Here is a 26,570-nt window from a genome sequence, read left to right as displayed (position 1 = left end):
TCACATAATAGATGTATATTTACATACAATCAAGAATACCTTGTTGGCAATAACAATCCTGAGCAAAAGGTAAGTTCAAACATCATATTTTCTTATATAGATGGAAACTAATGATAGTAAATGCGATCGGGTCATATCTACATACAATCGAGAAAACCTTGCAGACTAACAATCTTCAGCAAGAGTCATGTGCAAACATCAAAAGGTAAGACTTTTGTATTCTCACATGTTCTAAGTCTGTATAAGTAGGAATCATGATTCAGTGTCTGTGTCCATTGATATTATTTGAAACAAAAGCAATTATGAATATTTCCACGTAAAAAGAAAAAAAGAAGAAGATTTAGACATTCAAGTCAATGAAAATGAGATGCTTGGAAACGATTAAGCAGGATTATGCAAAAGATTGGAAATAAAACAAGTTTTTCCAAAAGATCTACATCAAGTAATGTTGTTATATCCACAAATCTTATTTCAAACATGAATCTGTTATGAAGCAATTTGAATAAATAGTTGCTGTGGAATAAACTGTCCAAATTCAACTATTGATAGCAATGAGCCAGCCAGCCCATCTGGTATGCAAGTCCAACCCAGCACTGGGCTTAGGTCTGGCATAGATGGCCCACTTTCGAGGCTGGGCTTGTGCTCTAGACATTTTAACTGGGACCAGCCCAATCTGACTCCATATGTGTATTATCCTACAGATATGCCGTTCCAAACCTCAATCAGGCAACTCATACATCTCAAATGTAGAACGTTGGTTTCATTCCTTTTGTCTATTTTTTTTTTTTTGATACGTGGCCCACTTGATCAACAGATAGATTGGGAACATAAAACATACAAAATTTCAGGTCAGGTCGGGTTCTGGATCAGGCTTGGGCGTACTATGCTAGGGCCATACTGGGTTTGGACCTTGGGGCTTATGCTTCGGGGTGGGGTCCAGCCTAGCCTAGCCTGGCCCAAACCCAGCCCAACCATGGATTGTGGTTGTGAACACTTTTAATTTGAATAAATAGCCACTGTAATAAACTGTCCAACCATGGATAACTGTGAAAATATGCCATGTATCAAATCATGTTCACTGTTCCAAGTGAACATATCGATCCAGGGGCCAAATTTTGGCAGATGAACTCACTAGATGTGCCCCACTTGTAAAAATGGACGGTCACGAAAAAGAGATCGAATGTTTCAATAGCCACCAATTAATTAAAAGATGGGGGGAAAACAGCCAATACAAGAGATGTGACTATCAGGGGAGAGTTCCATTTTGTTACCGTGGTAAGAATTTTATTTTACCATTTGGACAACCTTGAATGGTACAAATAACACCTAACTGGAAGATAAATCAACATTCTTTAAGAAATGGGCCAAAGCATCTAGACGTCGGGACCCACCTGCTGTATGGCTAGGGTTGAGGTGTGCATGCACTCATGTGAACCTTCAACATATCATTTATATTCAATGCAAAGATTGACAAATGCAGAGTTGGCTTGGGTCCTTGCTTATGCCTCGGTGGTAGATTCACGAGAGTTTCAACAAGAGGTCATGGGTTCGAGTATGTGGGTGTGTGTCGGGTGTGAGTGCGTGTGTAAAAAAAAAATGTAGAGTTGCAACCAATCTTCAACATACCATTCATATTCAATGGAAAACTAACCTTTATATTTGCTTGAGAACTAAACGAATCTTACAAACATGAGAACATATCATTCATATTCAATGGAAAACTAACCTTTATATTTGCTTGAGAACTCAAAGAATCTTACAAACAAGAGAACAGCACTCGCTGAATGGAATTAGAAAGAAAAAAAAAAAAAAAGGAAAAAGAAAAAAGAAAAAGGAAAAAAAAAACAGCATTCAACAACAATTGATGTGGAGCACTGTAGGCTGTTGGCTCGAGCGGCATCTTGTCTGATTTAAATCTGCTAGAATCGCTTGTTATAGTAGTAGAAGTTTCCAGATTACACAAATCCAATCAACTTGATGAGCAGAAGCTTCCCAAAATAACAACACAGCCCACTCGATCAAATTCAAGGTCCTCGAGAGCTCATCTGACTGAGTTTCTCTGGGAGAGATCTATCAGAATGCAGATTCATGGAATCAGTCCAAAATCACAAATATCTGCAACATTGAGAGCCAAGATGGTAAATTGTCAGTCAGCAGTCACTGTTACAGATGACGAAATCCACAGAAGTTCCAAGCATGGTGGAAAAAATTAAAATTGCTAGAAAGAGATATACAGAATAAAAAAATAATTATAATAAATGAAAACAAAGCACAGCTGCTTTGCATGGTGTGCTGGTAGCAGGTCCTTGTTTCCTCAGTCTAGGTGGCCTGTTCAATTCCATTGAATTTTCATTTAAAAAAAAAAAAAACTTGGTCGAGTCAACCTGAGTTGTATCGAGTCAGGCCGGGCAGGCTGCCTAGCCCATCATCACCCTTAACTAGGGTGAGGAATTAACTCAGCTTTCATGACGGGCAGATGACCCAATTGAGTACCCGTTTTTTTTTTTGGTTTTTGGGTTAGCTTGTTAGTACACCCACTGTCAGTTCACACTTCACTGTCAACAAAAGGGCCTTTTCAGATGTTCACAAAATGTAGACAGGAGAGTCTATCCCCCACTCTATTACCACAAATGAAAATAGATCCAAGTCGTTTGATCTCATCTGCAGATTGCAGCCCAGAATGCAACAAACAGTTCTACCTCCCCAAAATGCACAGGGGCGGATCTGCACATTTGGCAGCACACCCGATAGGGTGCATCAAAAGAGACCCCAATCTTCTTAAATGCCAACTGGTGCTCAAGACAGTTTTGACTTTCAAGTGACGTTAGATTTTTAGGCTTTCATTAAGTTTGAGTTGAATTTCCAGTTTTTGGAGCTTGACACATACCAGGAACCAGTGAGCATCAGATTCAGCAAGTGAGAAAAACTAACCTCAATATCCGGTAAGGGGTCATACAGTCTCTTCTCTCTTGCATCAAATACCATAATTCCGGAGATCTTCTGAACCCCCAGTCTAGTAGCTATAAGGTTCTGCACATACATGGAGGATATAAATCTTTGAATCACTTTCCGTCCCATAGGCATCTATGAAGGAGGATTTCACAAATGGTTTTAGACATAAATGAGGCATCAGACAAGTAACCTGTGTGGAGCAGACATGTCATAGATCCTTGGAATTAAACATAATATTATAACATATAATAAGCTATAATATTGCATGCTATCAAATTCATTTTGCTATAACGGTAATTTGCTTTGCTTGGTTTTCCAAGGCTTTCACCCAATCTAAACAAAACCTTCAAGAATTGATTTTGCCCATAGATCCTTGAATCCTTAGATCTGATATATGCCAATAGACCCTTCAATACTTCGATCTGCTATATGACAATAGATACTTGAATCCTTATATCTGTTATAATATTGAATGCTATCAAATTAGCAATTGGACAGTCTCGGCCTATAGATGGCATAATGATATATTGTACTACCCGTACGTTTCGTATCGCACTGGTTGGATACAAGATATATCGTGGGATATATCGGCTGATATCGTCGATATTTAAAACACTGGCGTGTGCTACATGCTATGCTATGCTACATGCCTTGTAGCTTACACTACTAGGGAGCTATGCTGCCTGCATATGCTACGGAGCGTTCAGCTACACTACACTATGTAGCGTACGCTACACGCTATGCTACGAGCGCTATTGAAAACATTGCATCCATCAAAGCATAGTTGCACTTTAGAATGTTCTCTTTCAAGTTCAGACAACAAATTTAGAAGGTAAATGGTACATATGTTCTTCTCACCAGGTTGAAATCCACAGAGTTGAATGCCTCCACCTGTGGCAGAACCTGTACAGGTGTCAGATGGTAAATCAGTACCTCAGAACAAGAGAAAATAGATGTTATAGAATCACGCTATTGGAAACCTTATGCCCAATTAAAGGTACAGTTACATGAAGTCAAGTTCTTAACTACAGTAGGACCTACATAATTTAATATCCCTGGGATCAGCCCTAAGCTATTTACATAGTTTATGAATTGATAAAATGATTCAGCATCTCAGGGCCAACATGGGGAACACAACACTTCATAAATTTAATCAGGAAATTAGCTTATACATGATTGATTTATTTGTTGATTCCAATTTTCTGGGAGAGTGAAGGGCATAAGGCCCTGTTTGGTAGATGCCTAAAAATGAGTTTGTCTCATTTAACATACATGTTCCACCAAAAATAAAATCAGGTCCAATCAGCACGTGGGCCCCAATACTAGAAACAGGTAGATGGGTTAGAAGACTTCACTCAAGGTTTTCGGAGCCATACATTTTTTTTTTTTTTGCAAACTGTGGCCCACCTAATCAGTGGATCAACCTGATTCTTGGGCTTGGGCATCAATATAGTGGTGCCTTTCTGATGGATGGATTGGATCTTGGATGTATCTCATGCCATGCTGGCACATGTGTGCTGTGTACATGAGCTTTATTGCACACGTGGGTGCGCTCAGCAAAGCTTGATTATGTATTAGAGTTTTTTTTTTTTTTTTGAAAGATAATTATGTATTAGAGATCTTGATTTCTATTACATTATTACCGTTTTTTATCGGCTATTACACAATCACCCTTAACTAAACTGAGATGAACTCACAATGCCTACTTACAGTTAAGAAAAATAAGATGAACTCATTTTTAGGCATCTACCAAACATGGCCTAAGATTATGATGACGAGATCAATCTCTAAACTACGGAGCCTCACCATGTCATGCCTGCGCACTTCATTCCGATGATACATAGCAAGATAACCCAAAAGACTTTAGGTAGCATCATATGAAGATTGGCATGCAATAACGGCAGGGCTAGATTTTAATAATAATAATAATAATAATAATAATAATAATAATATTATTATTATTATTATTATTATTATTATTATTTAATGAATAACAGATTGGCATTGTTTATAAGACATGGTCACATTATGCAGAGAGACAACATGTGGGGATATGAGCTGTTTATTGCACATGAACTAGCAGATGAGTACCAGAAGAAGGGGCTGAAAGGATTCCTTTTCAAGGTAGACATGTATGTAGATAGCCTACAACTGTGCTAACTGGGATTTCTTCATCAACCTGCTAGGACTAATGGGTTTTGGAGTAAAGTGGCAGAGATGGATCAGGTCTTGCATCTCTTCCTCATGGTTCTCCATTCTCATTGACAGGACCCCCATCAGTTTCTTTTAGGGGTAGTTGTGGCATTTGGAAGGGGGGGACCCTCTGTTCCTTTTTCTATTCACCATTGTTGCAGAATCCTTTTCCAGGCTCCTAAAAAATTGCTGCTGATGCTAATCTTATTAAGAAGATGAGCATTGGAAATGGGGAAATCAAAGTCACCTAAATTAAGTATGCTGATACCTTGTTTTCTAGTGATGGTTCTGCTCAGGAACTTAGCAATTTTAAGGACATTCTTCAGTGCTTTGAAATTGTTTCAGGATTAACGGCTAACCTCTTGAAGAGTAGCATATCTGGATTGAACCTATATATCACCATTGTGTCATGTGTAACATTGCTTGGGGAGAGGGTTGTGGGATGGCTGCCTTTCCTTTCAAGCATCTAGGCATTCCTCTCTTCGTTGGCAGGCTGAGATTCAAGGTCTGGGACTATTATTAAGAGATGTTGAAGGAAGTCCATGAATTGGAAAGGGAAGCTGTTGTCCATGGGAGTGAGGATTCATAACCTTTAAATTGGTCCTAGGGAGTTTGCCTGCATATCTTGTGTTCATTCTAAAATGCACCTCAAGACCCAACATTGAGGTCATGGATTCGAGCCCATGTTACCTTTCAAAAAAAGAAAAAGAAAAAGAGAGAGAGAGAGAGAGAGGAAAAAGGTGGCCAAGACTGAGTCAACTCAGAAGAGGTTTCTGTGGAGTGGTAGGAATGATGCTCATAAATACCATACGATGGCATAGAAAGATGTTTGCAAGCTCATCAGATTTAGTGGTCTTGGTTTTAGGCTGGTAAGAAATATTAATTCTGCTATGTTGTGGACATGGTGGCGCAGAGAAGGAAATAGTGAGGATTATATCCTGAGAGATGTCCGACTCTGATAGAAAAGTATGGCTGGCAGAAAACAGGTGGGATGTTAGAAATGTTCATGGCAGAGTTGGATCAGCTATTTGGAGAACTGTTGACAGGTGCTTTTGATGCATCAGGGGCAAACCTGGGTGGTGCCCGTTGTTTGATGTGATCTCAAGGGGAATGAGATTCCACTGTCTTCTTAGATGCCGACCCTGCTGGAAGAGGTTAACATCCCTGCTCTGGTCTTCATAGGCGTATTTGGGATTTTGAAGCCAATAGAAGATTCTCAGTGTGGTCTTTCTCCTTTGCTTTGGAGGGGCCCACTCCTATTTCGGCTCTTATTTTCTTGTTGCTCAGCTTCTTCATGCACCGTATTAGAGATAAGCTTTCCTCTCCTTTATTCCACATTTTTTAGTAAAGACACACTATCCTTGCTGATGGTCAAATTTTGAGGACATGTCCTTATTTTCCTGCATTCCCATGCATAAGTGGGTTCAACAAACCATGGATAAGTTGTCTACCCTGTTCATCTTGTGCCAACACAACTTCTCTTGCATCCAAATAGACCTCGAGATTCTTACCCTTGACTAACACAGAGTGGAGGGGAACATTGGCAAACATATGTTCATTAGGCTGGGAAGGGGAAGTGGTGAATCAGTTATTGATCCACTATCCTATGGTAAGGTCTGTTTGGTCGTCGGTGATCTCCAAGCTTTTACAGGGGTCTTCTCTACCTCTGTTATGGCACTTGTGGAGGCCGGCGGACAGCCTCTTTGGGCTCTATTGGTCATTTCTTGTGGAAGCTATCAGTGTAGGCGGTGTTTTAAGTATGGACAATATCGGCCGATATATCCCACGATATATCTTGTATCCCACTAATGCGATACGAAACGCACAAGTAGTAGGATATATCCAACATGTTCAATCCAGTGAGCACCCGTAAATCATGTTAAATCAGTGGCATATTGTTACAAATCTTTGCATGAAAAATCATGGATTGGGAGCTTTGATTTCGAGATTTGGAGATTGGCCAAGTTGCGGAAAATTGAAAAAATAAAAAATTTTCAATTTCTCGTTAATCAGTTGCAATCTATGTCCAAACATAAAATCAAACATGTCTGTAACCTGATCTAGTGATTCTTCTTTTGCTTTTGAATGTATTGTTTGTGTTTCCATACGTCTTCTTATGTTTATAAATTATATTGATAGACTTTGAATATACTTGCATTAATTCAGTTAGATAACACATAGATTAGGACCCCATACAAAGAAAACCTATCATATGCACTTGTTTTTTGTAATGTTTTGATTTATAACTGTGTATTGATGTCTTTTTTAACAATCACTGAAGTTTTATTGAAAAATTCAACCAATTTCCCAATGTTTCCCCATGTTTCCAACAACAACGATACATTAGGCGATACAACCGATATATGCCATGCGATAACTGATACGCATCCCCATCCCAAGAGTGTGATATGTAATGCAATACTGATATTTCAAACACTGAATGTAGGCAACACTTTGGTCCCTTTGGCTTCAAATAAATGAGGGATCTTCAATAGCAAGTCCTCTTCAGCGAGTGCGATCATGAGTAGTTTAAGCTTACTTCTGAATGGGGAATGGCCAACTCCAGGTTGAGAGGGATTCCTAGACAGTTGTTGTTCTCAATTAGTCTGAGAATATCCTATGTGGTGGGAAGAAGAAAAAGGAGAAAGTCAAGTAGAGTGTGCCACTACACCTCCTACTGGCCATTCTAAGCTAAATTTTTTATTGGGTGTCTGTTGGGTAATCCAAGTCCAACAAGGGTTGGGGATCAGGGATGCTTCACCGACTGAATTCCCTGATTGGGATAAAGGACTCAAATTATGCTAAAGCCATAACTCTACTTTTAAGCAGTTAACGGGTCAGTGGAGTTTAATTTCTTTCCAATCACATCTGAAGGAGACTCTAGCAATGATGTTAAATGGGCCAAATCTAGTATGAGGTTGAGGACAGTAGCCAATTTGATGGAGGAGACTTTGTACCTGTGTGGTGACTAGCCGGTGTGCACAGGGAGGCCAACACAAACAGATTCTCCTGCCACAGATGGGACTGTTAGGAGTTTCTTCATTTGTGGTAGATAAAAGATAGGGGTTTACTGTTGGATGTCTTTCGGGCCAGGGTTTTATTTTTGTTTTACTTGTTTGTTGGGTTTGCTTGTTATTTTTTATTTTATTTTATTATTTATTTATTTTTGAAGACACAGGGTGTCCCCACCTCTTTTTTGAAGTGAGACTAATCCCTGCGGATACACGCAATCACCCACAACTACGTGTATCAGGTAAAGCCAAGGAGGGGAATCGAACCCTCACCACGTGTTTGTTGGGTTTGCTTGTTATTGGATGCATTCTGTTCTGTTTCTTGTTTTTTTTTTTCCTTCCTTCTAATAAAATTTCAAGTTATCCATTAAAACATGAGGGGTAGGAAAAGTAGGAAAAGGACAAGCAGGATGCAAGGAGATGTTTAGGTTATTTTTATAGTGTACATATTAATGAAAATTTAAAGTGGAACTGCTGTAACCAAGGTATCCTGTATCGGTATCGGTTGGCGTAACGGTGCCCTCCGATACCGATACGGATACGGGGGTGTAACGGTGATACGGGAGCGTAACGGCCTGTAACGGTGCAATTTTTATTTTTATTTTTGCCAAAAAAATATGGATTAAATCTGGAATATTCTAAGCATTCTAAATATGCATTCATTTATAAATTGGAACATGTTTATGGTGATGTAATGGTCCACTCTTTGCTGAGAAGTTGTATCGGACTGTCTGATTAATTTTTGAACCAGGTAACCTAAATTTGACTACAAAATTCATATATTTAATTTTCTAAATATCTAATTTATATACTTAACAATTTGAGATCATTTCTCCCAAAAGTTCTTTAAAAAAATGAAATTAAATTCAGGTAGATGGCGTTGCCAATTTGGGGCTGATTTGGAGGACCAATCTATGCCCCAAATTAGCCTCAAATTCATGCAATTTATTGCCATTATCCCACTTATGAATTGGTGGACATTTATTGGATAGTGAATCATGAAAAAAATCAAAAGGCCCTATTTTAAAAAATAAAAGTCCACAAATTAACAATTAAAACTATTCAAACAATTTGATTTTGGCATTGTGAGTTAGCAATTGCAATCCATAATTTAATTGGTAAATTTTAAGTTAATATGTCTTATGTACAATGTTTTAAGGGCCCGAATTAGGCGGGACTCGGATTGTGAAGTGTAGCACACGTGTCAAAGTTTTTTGGGCCCCACACCCGTGATGAATGTGTTATATCCACACCGTCCATCCATTTTGCCAAATAATTTTAGGGCATGAGCCCAAAAATGAGGCACATCCAAAGCTCAAGTGGATTGCACCATAAGAAACAACAATAATTAAAAGTTAACCATTAAAAATTTATTGGGGGCTACAAAAGTTTTAGATCAAGCTGACATGAGTTATATCTAAACCGTCCATTCATTTGACGAGCTCGTCTTAAGGCTTGAACAGATTGGATGGAAAATAAATGTTACGGTGGGCCCTACGAATTGTTTAACGGTGAAAATCATTATCTCCGCTGCTATTTTTGGTGTGGTCCAAACGATCTTTGGATATAATTCATTTTTTTGGTGGTGCTCTAAAATGATCTCTGAAAATAGATGAACGGTGTAGATATAATAAATACACCATTGTGGAGCCCACGTAACTTTGATCTCCTTTGAACCGTTCGTACAACTCGGAGCTCGAGGAGTGTCATTGCTCATCTTAGCATGACACGTACCTCCAGCAGCTAGCTGGTGCGTGGTACACCTGGGAATTAAAAAAAAAAAGAAGGGAGAGAGGGAAACCGAAAAGAAAAAAGAGGGAAAGAAGAGAGAGAGAGAGAGAGAGAGAGAGAGAGAAGCAGGCTACCGCGGCCGCAACTGAAGCCGCAGCCGCAGCTTCCCGAGAAGAAGAAGAAGAAGAAAAGAAAGGAAAAAAGGTAAGTATTTTTTTTTATCCTATTTTTTTTTTCCTATTTTTTAAGGCCCGTAATAGCCGTTACAGGTCAGTAACGACCGTTACGCCCGTAATAGGCCCGTAACGGCCGTTACAGTAGCAAAATCGGGGCATTGCCCGTTACGCCCCCGTATCGCGTAACGGACCCCACCGTTACCGTTACGTATCGGCTTTTACAGCCTATACGTAACCGATATGGGACACCTTGGCTGTAACCGATGATTATAGAGGCCTAAAAAGTGCTACCACTTGCTAGATACTTTATCCAATTTTCTTTATCACTTAAGATTTTCCAGTTTAACAAAAAATTCAAAAAAATAAAAGCATTTTTGTGCTGCCAAAAATTGGAACAACAAAAATGGGAAACATCAAGAACTTGTCATTTATGAAGAACTTGTACTTTTCTTTTACTTCATTGATCGGATTAAAATGAATTTGATATTGAAATATCCTTCCTTGATAAGTATTGATTTATTTACAGGAACATAAATAATAGTCAGAGAAAGTGTCAATAGCGATAGTCTCTGAAGAGGAACTATTGGGTTATCTCAATTGATTACTTTTCTGGGACAAACTAGCTTGACCTCGGGAAAGAGTTCAGATTCATAAGAGGCTTCCCAGCTCAACATCTGTGGATCCATGCCCATTCTCATGCGGGGTGTAGAATACCCAAGCAGTCCATCAGGTCGCCCCATAGTGCTAAAGCCCTGGCCCAAAACTTAGGCTTATCTGCTCATCTGGTGGGCCTTAGTGCAGTGAGCAATGCCAAGTTTTTAAGCATTTGTTCACCCACTGAGGCAGCCCTGATGAGTCTACCAGCTTTTTTTAGTCGATGTGGATCAGTGGAGTACAACAAAATAAGGAACATAAAAAATACATGCGAATGTGACCTGGATGTGTAGAATAGTGATAATAACTTGGACAGGTATCATAATCTTATAAAAAAGAAAGAAAGAAAACCACTTGACCAAGTATCCAAATGCTCTGATACTATGAGAACTGCAGACTCTTGTTGTGACATAAGAAGGGAGGAGAGGGATATGTTCGGGTGCAACAGTTTCTTTCATTCACTCATAAAACACAGTCCAACAACCCTTTTACAACATGTAGATGAAGACACATTTTGGGCATTGAACAGCCTGATTTTTGGCCTCGAAACTACATGTGAGACCAACCAAATGGACGTCTTAGATGTTGTACATTGTGCCACATTTGCACATGTCACACATCCCAAAGAAGTCGGTTCACACACATGAAGGTAGTAACATTACAGTTACAATATAGCTATTTTCTTTTTGATACTTACAGTATGGAAACTGCCCTAGCTACTGCTGTCACCAGGATCAATATAATACAGAAACAGATCATGTCCCAATATTATGAAGATGTCTTACCAATGTTTGGAGACCATTAACCATAACAGCTCTCTCCTCGTAGGAATCACCTGGAGATAAATAAACTTCTAATTGACCCATTTTTCTGTCCGTCTGGTTTGAGAGATTTAAACGTACCTGCAGAACACCAAATTAGTGCAGAATCCAGATTTAGAGCATGAAAGAATCAAGGAAAAGAGGAGAAAATTTAGTCCTTTTTTTTTTTTTCTGGAAAATATTATTTATTGGTATGATAGTAAATGATAACTTCCTTTTCAGAGAGCTAGCAGCTCAGAGGTTAATACAACAAAAGCTGTATAGTATTTCATGGACCGGTGTCTCGTGCACTAAGAAAATATTGCCTTTCAATGTCTCACCAAGATCATACACTGAAGGCACTTTCTTTACTGATTGTTCAGTATGTCATCTAAGAATTGGGGTTGTAGAAGTCCTTCCCTCCTTAGAAAGGGAGACCGAGACACCCAAATCCAACTCAAATGCAGCCAGCAATACACATGCATGTGTAACATTAACAATCCAAAACCTTGCAGGGCCATTATAGAAAATACCAGATCACTCCATCTCCAGCATGGTGTTCTGCCCACTTTCATGAAAAAAAGGGCCAAGGAAATTAGCTTTCACCACATTGCTAGGAGGCTAGTAGCATAGCCTAGTCGGTAAGGATGGGATCCATAGAACATCTCGTGCTGCAAAATTTTTTAACAAATTACGTGCCAGACTCAAGTTCTGGTCCTTGTTGGGTGTAGGTACAAATCTCACTTCTGACATATTGAGAAATGGTGGAAAATGATTCATGTAGCTGACCCCAATTAGCTGGGATAAGGCTAAGATGATGTCCATTAGAGCTATGACGGACACCTCATATACATGACTAGTCATTTTTATATTACATTTTATTTGGGCCATCAATTTTAGAGACCCTTGATTGGATGGTTTAGATCGCCCAATCTCCAGTGATTCTAAAGGACTTAGGAAAATAATGTAAACCTTTCTTCCAAAATAAAATTTTGGTAAGGCTAACCAAACAATAAAAAACCAAAAAAAAAAAATTCACTAACTTGACAACGAAAAACCAAAAAATGAATTTGGTCGATCATTAACTTGCAATTTCATGAAGCTACCTCAGTGAACTTTTAAAATAATAATAATAATTTAATTTTAATTTTTTTTACACACGAACACACACCCCCCACACACTCACGCCGTAGTGGGATTTCACCACCTATGGGTACTCGAACCCTTGACCAGGTGTTGAAACTCCTAAGAGTCTACCTCAGTGAACTTATAAATTCCTGAATTCACCATTTTCATGCATCCCAATAGTCCCTAAACCATGCGTGCAAGGTCAAGAGAAGGTCTAAAAAGTCAATGTGGATGGCCATAGCAATCATAAGGACAAGATATTCCTAGCTTCTCAAAGCCTTGACCTGCTATTTGGAGTCCGCTTTTGGAGTGTCATTCGTAAGTAAAGAATTCATCATCACAAAGCCTTGACCCACTATTTGGAGTCCGCTTTACAATCCCATTTTTTCCAGTCAATCCTCTCCACAACCCTATCCTTGGTAAGTGAAGAAGTCTCCATGAGTCCATTTCCTTGATCACCACCTCAATACAAGTCCTTTAGGTCCACCTCTCATCCTCTTTTCAAATCTTTCTACCCTAACCAATGTTCCCCTGAACAGGAGCTGCCTCTGATCTTTGTTGCACGTGATTGAACCATCTCTACTTGCTCTTCATCATTTTATTTCTTACTACTAGGGCTACCCTAGGATGCTTCGTACGACCTCATCCTCAAGTCTAACCTTCTTAGATTCCCACACATCCATCTCGACATCCTTATCCCTGCAACAATCAACCTCTTGTCATGTTGCTTCCTAACTAGCCATCCCTCACAATATAGCATAAGGTGTTCCATAACAGTAACCATGGCTGTAATGGCCATTCTCGTTACTGTTACGATACGGGCCTTAATGGGCATTACAAGCCTTTTTTCTTTTTTTTTGAAAAAATGTCTTCTTCAGGGCCATCACAGGACCTTTACTGGCCATTTTTTTCTTCTGTAAAGGCTGTTTTGGCCCCATAACGCATAACAGTTACAACCATTATGTAACCATTTTGGCATACCATGAGCATATCCTCTTATTAAAAATTCCCGTAAGTTTCACGGGCATGTGGCAAACACACAACACCCCAAAAACACATATCCACTTCATCCACCAGTTCTAATTCTATTGCAAACATCCTCACCAATCTCCTTGTCATTTTGAACGATAAAGTGAAGCTAACGGGATACATCACATGAGGAATCTTGCGACCATCTACTTACTAGAGTTGCATTCCAAATACAGCAGTTGGTTACTTTATTGTTCCTTCAAGTTTTTCTTTCTTAATGAAAGCCTCCATTCATGGGAAGACTTTTTTTTTATAAAAAAATCTTGGTCCTAATTTTTGAGCCTCTAAACTATAGAGCCTTCCTCCAAAACTCCATTTCAGCATTTGGACAGTCCTAACCAAGTACCGCTCCCACTTTCAATCACACTTCCAACTCATAATCCCGTTCCCATTTCCTAGCTGTTTATACTTTCTGACATATTTAAACAGACGCTTCCCAGCTCATGCACCTGAATTTGTTGCCATTTCACTTAGGCTTCGTGCAACTATAGTTCCACACCATGTTTTTATAGATCAGTGGAGTATATTTTATACATGAGTGTCTTGGACACAAGCAGCTTTTAGAAGGTGGACTATATACTTGCTTACATATGTGTGTGCATGTGTATGTGTGTGCATGCATGCATCTATGCACATGTCTGTCTCTAGACTCTCTACACACACATGCAATAAAATCTGCATACAACAGTTACAAAGAAGAGGTTTTAAAAGTTTTTTAAAAAAAAGAAGAAGAAGAAGAAGAAGAAAAAAGAAGAGGCTTCGAACTTCTTCCTGTGCATAGGGTAAATTAAATTCTCCTCTTGATCACAACTATCACACTAAGAAGCAGTTGAATATCACGTCTTGAGAGATGAAGACATCCTAAATAACAGCTAGATAATGGTCCTTTCTAAGTAACATTTTTCAGCACAACAAGCCATGCACATGTCCGCTTACACACCCCATGGATAGGTTCAACTTAGCAAAGAAAAGAAAAGATCCTTGGCAATTAAGCTGCAATTTCCGAGTTTATAATGATCCAAACTCATCTAGCAGGGTCCAGAGTAAGTTGGTTACCGAAAATGGTCTTTCTAAAACGATAACAGCTGGAATGTCAACAACTCGCAACTCGATTTCTTTCTGTGTAATGGGCTGCAAAACAAAGGAACATGGTAATCTGAGAAGTCAGTATCCTTAATGAAGAAAGCTTCCACTAGAAAGGCAAAAAGTATTCAAAGGAAATACCGCCCAAGAAAAATATAGCTTTCACCAGCTAATGGTCCACACCCATAATAGTTTATGAAAATGGCAACAGAGATAGTAAGTTTCATCAGATAGTATTTCCTGCCGTGACTTCCTATGATTCCCAGATACAATCACAAACACACAAATGTGAATCGAGACATGACTCTCCACTTCTCAAAATCGAGGAAACATGGATACTGTTTTCCCATTCGTAACATGCTAGAAAGGCAAAAAGTATTCAAAGGAAATATTGCCCTAGAAAAATATAGCCTTCACCAGCTAATGGTCCACACCCATAATTGTTTACGAAAATGGCAACAGTGATAGTAAGTTTCATCCAATAGTATTTCCTGCTGTGACTTCCTATGGTTCCCAGATACAATACAAACACACAAATGTGAATCGAGACATGACTCTCCACTTCTCAAAATCGAGGAAACATATGGATACTGTTTTCCCATTTGTAATATGCTATTCATCCTTAATTTTGTGGGTTTTACTTCAAAAATGTGGCCCAGTCTAATAATTTTCAATTTTATTAACACAAGATTGTTTTCTTAACTTTCCAGAGTGATAAATTTAGCAAAACAAATAATGTTTTGTGTAAGAATGGCATAAAGGATTTCTGTAGCTGACCCCAATTTGTTGGAATAAGGCATTGATGATGATGATGATGATGATGATGATTAATGTGTGGCAATTTTTTAAAAATAAGAATATGGTAAGCAGTTAGAATTTAAAAGTGATATTGACACATGTTGGTTGAATTCTTAAATAGATCTCTTACCAAAGTTTCTCTTTAAAGGAAACAGTATCAAAATTACAAAAATATGGCTATATATTGACACTGTTCCATCAAGGCATATCGATCAAACAACACCTAACTACTTACCACTTTTGAGACTGTTTTGACCATGAATTTGCGCCCATGTTACAGTTGATCTAGTATTATATCCCATACAACATAGATCATGGGTGCAAACCATTAAGATGGACGAGATTGCATGATGTCAGGGATCACTTGTTGAAGGCAGGTGACAAGAATGCCTGTTCTACCGTCGTATTGGTAATATACATCAACATGGCAATGCTATTAAAAAGATCAAGCATGATAACCTTAAAAGGGGCGGGGACACCCTGTCTTAAAAAAAGAAAATTTGCTATGGAGGACAAACTAGATAAGAAAAAGGGTGCTCAAGTATTTTGACAAGCTTTAGTCTTAAGAATTTCAAATGGTTGAACCCTGATAGTTTGCATTTTGATTCCATCTCCCCCTCTAGTATGGAGTCCTAAGAAATGGATCTTGATGAAGAGTTGATAAAAAGGGCTATTTTGGTAAGAATAAAACTCCACACTTTGATAAAGTTTGAAGTTGTTCTTTTCCTTTTAATAAAGTATGAAGCTATCCATCAAAAGAGAGAAGGAAAAAAAGTGACCCTTTCCTTATTTGACTCTCATGGGTCTTCAAAGGATCTTATAGGGGAAAATTTTAAAAGTCGGAATCTGGGCTTTTTATGTAAAGAGGAATCATCCTTTGAAGGATGCTTTTGTTGTCTTGTTGGAAGATTTGGCGGGGGAAGAAATAACCACATTTTAACAATATACGCTTTCCAATGTCAAAGATTTTTTTATCACATAGGTAACATCAACAGATGATCTCCTTTTTTGTAAGGCACAAAAGGTCTCTCATTAAGAAGGAATTCCATGGTGTCTTAGTTTTGAACATTCTTAAGGGGTGGGATGCACTGATTAATGGCGGCCCAAGGAAAGAAACAAATGTAAAAATAAATAAATAAATAAATAATGGTATGCATCCTGCAAAGGTGTGTGGAAATGTAATTTTGAATGGGTTATCTGTAGCAATGTTTCAAATATTGGCAGTATTATCGATTATATAGATGATATTATTGGTATTTCCATTCCCTTATTTCCATTGGTTGTATGGTGCTCCTCCGAGGATAACGGCGTTCGTTTGGCTTGTGAGTAGGAAAAGGGTTCTAACAATAGATAATCTACAAATGAGGTCTCTCATTCTCCCAAATATCTGTCTCATGTGCATGAGGGAAGCAGAATCCATCGACCATCTCTGCATTCACTGCACATTCACCCGGCAAGTTTGGGAGCACTTCTTCCACATTTTCCACATCTCGTGGGTGATGCTGAAGTTGGTTGATCAATTATTGTGGGCTTGGCATGGGAGTGGAGTGGAAAAGTCCTGGAATTCCATTTGGAGACTCGTTGCGACCGGAACTTTCTGGTATATTTGGAGGGCTGGTAACAATTGCTGTTTTCATAACAAGGAATGCTCCGATATGGAAACTATTCATATAGTCACTTACGCGGTTTCAGGATGGGCCTTTTATGTAAATTCAGCTATGGACGCTGATTTGCCCTCTTGGTTTTCTTTTTTATCTTTGTATTTTTTCTGCTTTTGCGGTCTTCAATAAAAATTCTTTGTTATCTCTCAAAAAAAAAATAAAACATTATTATCGGTATTGCTAGGTCAGTGATACTGAAACTGTTGGCATTTTAGGGTCTGTTTGGAATGTGGGATAGGTGGGATTAGGTGGTATGGAATTGCATTTAGTTCAATGTATATTTCATCTGGCATTTGGAAATGATGGAAATGATTGGATCAATCCAAAATTTATATCATCCAATCCCAACAAGAGATACGACATGATTTATGGTGGATTTTGAAATCCACTACATCTGTGGGCCCCACATTGATGCACGTGTTTTATCCATGTTGTCCATCCATATGAGCCCTTTACACTAGACAATTGAGTTGCATATGCATACAGGTGACTGGGATCAGTTGTGAAATCTGGTTCGTTGGTTACAATTCCATGGTCCAACAAAAACAAGTTTCATTTAATACAATGTTTTTTCCAAAGGAAGAATTTGATCCCAAATGTGGGATTGGACAGTCAAAATACCATGGTATTTCCAGGCATATAATCATTGTGTAATGATGGTGTTAATTCCACCTAATGCAATTCAATGCCATTTAATCACACATTCCAAATAGGCCCTTAAAAATTCCAAAAACCATTGATATTTTCGATAATATCGGGAACATTACCAGCGATATTTGAGAAGAATTCCTCATAAGAGCTCACTCGTATAGGCAATACCATCGATATACCTGATACCAAAGATAATATCCCCAACACTAGGGGAATATCCATAAATAGGCAAAAATCGACAAGAAGTTGGGAAAAATCCCAAAAAAACACAAAAAATCACCATTTTTACGGTGTTTTATTTATTTTTATTTATTTTTAATTTTTAATTTTGCTCTTTAGGTGATTTTGATCACTCTTGGTTTTTATTGAATCAAAGTTTGGATTTGGGGAAGGAATCTCGACTCGAAGAGAAGACGAGCCATAACTAAAAGGTAACGAAAAATCCATAGTTCATTATTATTATTATTTTCATATTGGCACGAATTGTAATGGAAATCCACGACTATGCATGATTCTCATCCATTTTCATAAATTTGTACAGAAAAAAAAAAATAACATTCAAGTGGAAAAAGGGGGAAACTGGGGAAATCCTAAATTATTCATTTTTGTATCGGAAATGTGTGTTTTGTACTGTTAATTGATATAATGTATGTTTTATACTGTTAATTGATATGCAAATTTTATATATTGATGAGTATTTGTCGATAAATTGATGGGCTACAAATTTTATATATTTATTTTGCACTACGTTTTTCAACAACACATGGTTTAGGCATCTATAAAATTGAAACTTTTCATGTCTAGCTGGTTTTTGCAATATTTTGATTCCCGAATGTGTAAATATGTCTCTTTTGATATCTCCTAAAGTTCCACTGAAAAATTCCACCCTTTTCCCAATGTTTTCCTGGATGTTTCCCTTAAACAACAATATTTTTCCAAGTATTGGAGATAATATCGGCAATGATGATGCATGTTTCTGTATCCCCACTCCCCAGTCATTGATCCTTGTAATGATACCAATACTCTAAACACTAGTCTGTAGTAATCCTGGTAGTTATCCAATGGGTGGAGTGTTCATAGACAAATGGGACTTCCTTCATTTGTCCTTCCAAGACTGCATGGCTTGAGGGAAGCATGGAAGTTGAAGCAAAGGCTATCAGAGAAGCACTTAGAATCTTCTCTAAGAACTTTTCGAGAGAGGTGGTGGCACAAGGAGACTAAACAATTGTTGTAGACATGGTGCAAAATTTCGAGACATGGAAATCAGCCTTTGTGTTTAATGAAATCTGGGAGCTTGTATCTAAGATAAACACTCCAGCCACCCATGTTGGCAGCATGGCAAATACTATGGCTGATGCATTAGCAAAGGAAGGTGTTCACCAAGAGGCAATTTGTATCAATAATTCTTTTTCTTCTTTAATCTTTTAATATAAATTATTTCACCTCTCAAATGAAATGATCCATCCACAAGTGAATCTTTTGAAGCAATATGCCAAAACAAGTATCAGATGGACATGGGTAGACCGTAGACCTACCTAGGGTTTTAAGAACCAAGTTTTACAGATTAATTGGCAACCCATCAAACCTTACAACATAGAAATCCCTATATAGAGATACTCTTTTGCTTCCATTTTACATCCATTAAAAAAGAGAACCCCCGAAGACCACAAGATGATGTTCCCCCTGGTCATATGGAAAACCATCTGAACCCCCATACAACAAGATTAAAGTTGTTGTATACATGAAAAATTGCCTACTGCTGGTTGCAATTGAATATTTTGAAGAAAAGGTGCATGGCAACAAACAAATGCAGCTAAAATGATCACTTAATGAACTTTGCAAAACATCACACCACCAAACAGATTGAAAGAAATGTGCACGTACACTGCCAAGAATCTGTTGTGTCTGCAAGCGACCAGGTTCACCCAAATTTGTACGCCATGTTATCTGAAGCTTACCGAGGGCATTGCTTTTCACTTGTGTAGACTCATTAGATGACAGCTTTAACTGATAAAGATAATTTTGAATCCCTCCCCCAGCTTTGATGAGAACAGGTGGCTTAAATATCTCTCTATCCATTTGAATGGATGACCAACATTAAGAAAAAAATCTTTAATCAGGTGTAATGCATTTGCAAGCACTAAATTATATATAAATAATGGAAAGCAAAAAAAATCAGGCCAAATTCCACGAGTGGCACAAGTATTTGATGGCCTTATAATAGTTTTTTACCACCACCTTTTAGTTTCTGAATGGTGCTCATCAGCTGTTAATATTGTTGCGCTCCAAGGTTGCAAGGGTTCAAACTCGACTTGATCCATGTAAAGGTTTGACTTTGTATGGTTTTCAATGCAAGCCTCCAAATATGTATTTTCCTGATGGAAGATTAGCCAGCTATTGTAAGAAAAAGGCAGCCATATAAAAGCAATGCCAACAAGATAGCCATAAAGTTGAGCACCTTGGAAGAAGGCACATACCTAGATGTCCATATAATTATGAATAAGTATGCACTGGAAAGGGGTCTTTTAGCCAAGATTGCATCCATCATGGAAGAGTTACAAAGGAACAACATAAAACCAATGAATTAAACCGTAGCTATACATAGTGACACTATGTTCCCCTCATCAAGGGAATAAATATCTTACTATAAAAATCACAGCTTGAGAATAACTTCCCCTCATCATATAGCCGCTGTATAAATTCAATGCGTAAATGAGGTGGATATGTAGGCACTACTACCTTTGGCTAATTATGGAGTGGAGAGAGTTCTATTCTATGTAACAATGTGTTCCTTGCAGGTCTTGCCATTTTGGTGCTCGGCCCATCTTTCGCTTTGCACACAGTTTAGTTCTTCTTTCTTTCTCATCTAATACAAATTGACTCCAAATAGCTGGGACAAGGCTGTGATGATGATGAGAAAGTCCTATTCTACATAGGGATGTTTTCCTGGCAGGATTGGGGGCTCAGCCCATCTTTTTGCATTTCCATACTCTTTCTGACTCATATAATCATGACTAAGTATGCAATGTTAAGGGGTCTTTTCACTAAAATGACATCCATGATGCAACGCAAAAGAGTAACAAAGGAAGATCATAAAACCAATGAATTAGACCCTAGCTATATGCAATGATAATAAGTATGCAATGTTAAAGCTAGTATTCCTCTCTTGCTTTGCCAAAAAAAAAAAAAAAGTTCCCCATGTCAAGGAAAGAACAAATATCTTACTATAGAAAAAGGTAAGTTGGGAAAGCAGATGGGGACCTCATGTAGGTAATGTGCCTATTCATTAATTATGGATAGAAGAGAGTTCTATTCTCCAAATAGCTCAACAAGGCTATCATGATGATGATGATGATGTTGATGATGAGAGTTCTACTCTGTGGGATGTGTTCCTTGTGAATCTTCGCACTTTGGGGCTCAACCCATCCTTTTGCTTTGCATATATTCTTTTTCTTTTTTCATCGAATACAAATTCTTATCCAACCACAAGAAGAAAAACACAGTTTTCCATCTTATATGAGGACTATGTATCAGCAATTATTCTTGCAATTTTCTGGCAAAGCCCATCCTTTTGATTTGCATGCTTCTTTTTATATTTTATATTTTATACTTTAAAAAAAAATAATAAAAAATTGGCTACTCATTCTTTCGCATCTAATACAAATCAATATATGACCAAAAGAAGAAGAAGAAGAAGAACAGCCTTCCATCTTATGAGAGACTGTATCAGCACTTCTCTTTGATAAGCAATGATCAACTTTCTCGTGGGCGCACACGCACACACAATACTAGAGTCCTATTCCCCACTCTACCAACTTTTCTCTCCACCTCATCTTCCATGCCATGAAGCTTTAGCTGACTTTTGGAGGGAATAAATATCTTCCATGCCATTAAGCTTTAGCTAACTTTCGGAGGAGTTAATATCTTCCATGCCATGAAGCTTTAGCTGACTTTGGAAAGAATTAATGTTTGAGCTGGGTCAAAAGCTACATGGGCTCAGAAGCCTCAAATTTTAAAGAGTTCATGGCTTCCTCAGTTCCATTAAGTGCTCAAACATGTAACTAATGCATCAAGAGAGCAACGATGTGATCAAATTTCTGATATGAACATGAGCATAAATGTAGCCTACTAAAAGTCTAAAACATAGTTTCAATTCCTTTAAAATAGACCGATGATAGTTTCTTTCTGATAATGATTAACAAATGTAGAAACTCTTATAAAGTGCCTATTTCAAATTTGAAGAACACACCAAACTATTAAGCAAACAGAAATCAAGAGACATACACTCGACAAGTCCAGTCAGGAAAAACCTACCTTGATGGAGCGCACCTGCAATAAAAATAAAAAAAATAAAAAATCAGGCATAAGAATGAACATAGGAGGGGATTAGGATTTATGATCCATGGTAGTGTTTGACACATTACCAATGTTGTCAAATTGCATATGCCATCGTATGCGACTGGCATATGCTGTTCGCATATGCGATCGCATACTTGCATATGCGATTGCAAATTGCTCAGGATTTTTTATTTTTATGTTAAAAAAGGAAAAAAAAAAATAATCTAAAAAACAAGGAAAAACTATGCCTAACTACTACAAGTGATTGGATTGGGTTCTTTTACCTATTTCACTGTATTTGAGTGTTAGAGACTATTAGACCATCTATAAAATAAATAATATGTTTAATTAATATTATATTTACATAAAATTTAACAAAACAAACATGTTACATTAAGAGAGAATTAATTATTACAAACTTCGAATAGAAAATTTTTAATGATAAATGATAACTAGATAACTTGAACAACTTATAACTTACAACTTATTTGCAAATACATTTTACAATTTACCATATAAAAAAGCACAACTTGCAAAGTATGCCATCGCATACTCACATGTACGATCGCATACTAATCACAAAAAAAGTATGCCATCGCATACTTTCCTGGATCGCAAATGCCATCATGGCATATGCGATCCTTCTAAAAAAATGGCATATGTGATCGCACATGACAACAATGCATATTACCATCCCTCCAACCAGTGTTTTAAATATCAATGATATCGGTCAATATATCCCATGATATATCTTGTATCCCACTTGTACGATACGAAATGCACAAGTAATGCGATATATCCCACATGTTTGATCCAGTGAGCATTTTTTATATTCAATCACCCCCCCCCTATATATCCATGATTGTTTCATATTTTGTATGAAAAATCTTAGATTTGAAGCTTCGATTTCGAGATTTGGAGGAGATGGACTGAGTGGCTGAAAATTGAAAAAAAATAAAAATTTCTCAATTTCTCGCAAATCGGTTGCAATCTTTGTGTCCAATTATAAATTCAAACATGTAACCTAATCTAGTCATTCTTCTTTCGTTTTTGAATGTATTGCTTGTGTTTCCACATGTTTTCTTACATTTATAAATTATATTAATAGACTTTGAATATACTTGCATCAATTCAGTTAGACAACGCATAAATTAGGACTCCATATAAAGAAAACCTATTATGTGCACTTTTGTTTTTTAAATATTTTGATTTATAAGTGTGTATTGATTTCTTTTTTTAACAATCACTGAAGTTTCATTGAAAAATTCGACCAATTTCCCAATGTTTCCAATAGCATCAGTACATTATGCGATACAACCGATATATCCCATGTGATAACCGATACGTATTAGTATCCCAAGAATGCGATATGTAACGCGATACCGATATTTCAAACACTACCTTCAACAGGCTTAGATCATGTCAAATAGGTACAATGTGTGGGTTAGGGACCATACCTTCGTTCTAACTGAAAGAGGATTTGCAACAACAAACTTGAAAAATTGCGGAAGATATTTACGCTCACCATCTCCATCATTGTACAGGGCAGTGCAAACCAGTCTAGAGTTAACACAGAAATATAAGACTATCAGCTGTTGTATATGATATAAGATCAAGAAAGAAGCTCACCAGTTATCACCAAAAAACAAAGAAAAGGAATCTCTGCCAGATTTTCGTCAATGGGACTTACGTGTGAGCACCCAGTTCCTTCACATCATGTTCGACTATAAAATCATATCGCCCCCCTGACCTGATTGTTTCGACAGGCGATTTCGAAGTATCTAGAAGCAGGATTCGCTGCCTCTCAGTTTGAATTTCTGCCTGCAAGTTGGGAGTGTGGTTGTTAAATTCGAAATGTATAAGTGTTGTATTATGGGGAAATATTTGTTGTAGACCCGCATTTATACATACATGCGTACCCATTGTTTGCAGTGGGTTAGATATCGAGGTGGACCGACACGAAACAGCCCGGAAGTCACAGGACTTTGAGGTATTGCACAATATTTTGCACTATATCGCATTGTATCGGCAATATATCGATATAATGTGATATATTGAAAATATCACCGTTATATTCTCCCCTGTGTTAACGATACCATTTGATAGTATCATCATTACATTCCAGCCAACCCACCCTTTCATATTTTTGGAAAAAAAACCCTTTAAAATTACATTTTCTCTCAAATCTTTTGCTTCTAATCCATTCCTAAGCTAATTTCAACCAACCCTCTTCAATTTTTTGGAGAAACAAGAGGATTTGGGTGCGGAAATTGAGATTGGAGAGCAGGTGGGCTGAAATTGTCGGTGAGTTTTTTTTTTTTTTTTTTTTTAAATTATTTTAAATCATTTTTTTAAGTAAATCAGTTGGAATCAGTACAATAAAGACGAAAATCCAAGATTTTACTGTTTTGCATACTCAATCATGGATTTCATCCTCTGAGCAAATTTGGGGAAAATGCAAAAATTCCCAATTTCACCCATTTAACTTCCAATTAGATGGTTGAAAAATCAGTGGTTGGAGGCTGATCTAAGTGTGTAGTGATGTCTTTTTTAACATCCCCTGAAGTTTCATTAAAAAATTTGACCAAATTTCCAATGTTTCCAAAAACAGTGATACGTTATGTAATACATCTGATATCTCTCATGCGATACCTAATATGCTTTTGTATCCTAAGGGTGTGATACATCCGTCGATACCAATACTGAAAACACTGTGCATAACTACACAGACACAAATGCAGACACAACCAATGACAACATCTTCGTTGTTACATACTGATGCAATTTGGTTATCAAATCAATGTGATTTTGATACTTGAATTGCAAGAATCAATGAGAGCAAACCACCCTCCTAGAGCATCCCCCTTTTATAGACCTAAAAGGCACTACATCCCAATAAATCTTTAATTTAGATCCCCAAAATCTTCAACCAAGTGTTCAAAATCAGCCCTATATCTTCAACCATTTCTTTAAAGTTTGCCCATATCTTCAAAATCAGGCTCATATCCTCAAAAGAGTAAATAGTAGTCTCTAACATTTAGACCCAAAACTAGCAACAACCATCCCAAGCTTTAGCATTTAGCACTCAAAACTAGCAACAAGCAGCCCAAAATTCAGACACATGTTTGGCCCCACAGCTCATAGTGAAACCCATCTGATAAATCCCCCATCAACAGTGGGGCCCACCATGTAAACAATCCAAGTCAACAGTACGGCAGGCCCCAGCTGAAATGGAGCGCCAGCCTGGTTTTTCGAATGGTGACTGGCTGAGCATTTTGTGAAAATAATTCTCAATAATAATTAAAAAAAAAAAAAACTTCACAGTGAAATTTAAGCGGATTCGATCCTGAAAACCCAGATTCTTTCAGAACCTCTTACAAATTTTCAAAAAAAAAAGAAAAAGTGCGGAAAGTCCAAACTGGGGATGATGTGATACCTTGATGACGACATCTCGTGCTTCGGAATTCGAGCTGTTGTTGATGCTGATATAGCTGCAGAAGGTCTCCCCCAGGTATATGGCCCTGCAAGAGGAGAACAACAGATCACGTAACATAGTGAAAGCTCACGTAAAGAGAGAGAGAGAGAGAGAGAGAGAGAGAGAGAGAGAGAGAGACCCGAAGGCTTGGGGGAGAACGAGGAGGCCAGGAAGGCCCATGGCATCGTTGGGATTGCGGAGGACGAAGCGGTCGCGGTAGCTAGGATCGGCAGAGTCTGCTTCGTTGTGGGTGAGAGGATGGTGGTGGTCGTTGGAGTGGAAGAGGTCTTCGGCGGTGATGAGATCGAGGGGATCGAGGCGGAGGGGGGCGTCCACGTGGAATGATGGACGACAGAGGCGCATCACACGGAATGCTAGGGAGTGGGACCCGGGGCTCGAGCTCATGGCTGCCTTTCTTCTCCGGCGAATGGAAGGGAGAAATGCAGATTTCTCAGAGAGAGCGAGAGACTAGAGGAGAATCGAGGCACACGTGCCGAAATGGCGCGCGCATGCGTGCGATGAGCGGTTCAGAGGTCCCACTTGGGAAATGCACAGGGGGCGCGGATTAGGTACTTCCCCCGCCTGTTCGGAGCTCGGGACAGGCGGAGGCTCTGAGGGCCACTGAGGGTCCACTGTGATGTTTTAATTTTATCCAAACCGTCCATCAATTTTTCCATATCATTTTAGACTATTATGCAAAAAATGAGACAGATCCAACGCTCAATTAGACCACACCACAGGAAGCAGCTGTGCTAAGGGTGCCCACCATTGAAACCTTCTTAGAGTCCACCGTGTTTTTTATTTGCCATCCAACCTGTTGATACGATCATATACACCTGTTTGAATTGAAAAACAAATATCATCTTGATTCAAAACTTCTGTGGTCCCTG

General features: G+C 38.2%; 1 protein-coding gene across 9 annotated transcripts; it reads right to left on the bottom strand.

The window, feature by feature from the left end:
• Positions 1-1,606: 1,606 nt before the first annotated feature.
• Positions 1,607-26,191, bottom strand: LOC131226268 (uncharacterized). 9 transcript variants are annotated; one of them, XR_009161701.1, is made up of 13 exons: positions 25,820-26,187; positions 25,642-25,726; positions 23,896-24,026; positions 23,663-23,765; positions 22,182-22,196; positions 20,106-20,242; positions 19,752-19,938; positions 14,731-14,805; positions 11,503-11,619; positions 3,811-3,855; positions 2,932-3,030; positions 1,727-2,115; positions 1,607-1,651 (listed from the first exon to the last, which is right to left on the bottom strand). XR_009161701.1 is itself a non-coding variant. In XM_058222056.1 (13 exons), exons 1-12 carry the CDS (start codon positions 26,083-26,085, stop codon positions 2,095-2,097), a joined length of 1,281 nt encoding a protein of 426 aa, XP_058078039.1. In that variant the 5' UTR covers positions 26,086-26,188; the 3' UTR covers positions 1,708-2,042; positions 2,073-2,094. The 9 variants fall into 9 exon arrangements, 8 of the variants coding, with proteins under 8 accessions (XP_058078039.1, XP_058078045.1, XP_058078037.1 ...); XM_058222056.1 differs by lacking the exon at positions 1,607-1,651 and having other exon boundaries at positions 1,708-2,042; positions 2,073-2,115; positions 25,820-26,188; XM_058222062.1 differs by lacking the exons at positions 1,607-1,651; positions 2,932-3,030 and having other exon boundaries at positions 1,708-2,042; positions 2,073-2,115; positions 25,820-26,189.
• Between the last annotated feature and the right edge of the window lie 379 nt (positions 26,192-26,570).

Source organism: Magnolia sinica, chromosome 14 (genome assembly GCF_029962835.1).
Source record: "Magnolia sinica isolate HGM2019 chromosome 14, MsV1, whole genome shotgun sequence".
In the NCBI taxonomy this organism is placed as follows: domain Eukaryota; kingdom Viridiplantae; phylum Streptophyta; class Magnoliopsida; order Magnoliales; family Magnoliaceae; genus Magnolia; species Magnolia sinica.
Note: the sequence above shows the minus strand (reverse complement) of the source record. Positions and strands in the feature narration are given on the sequence as shown.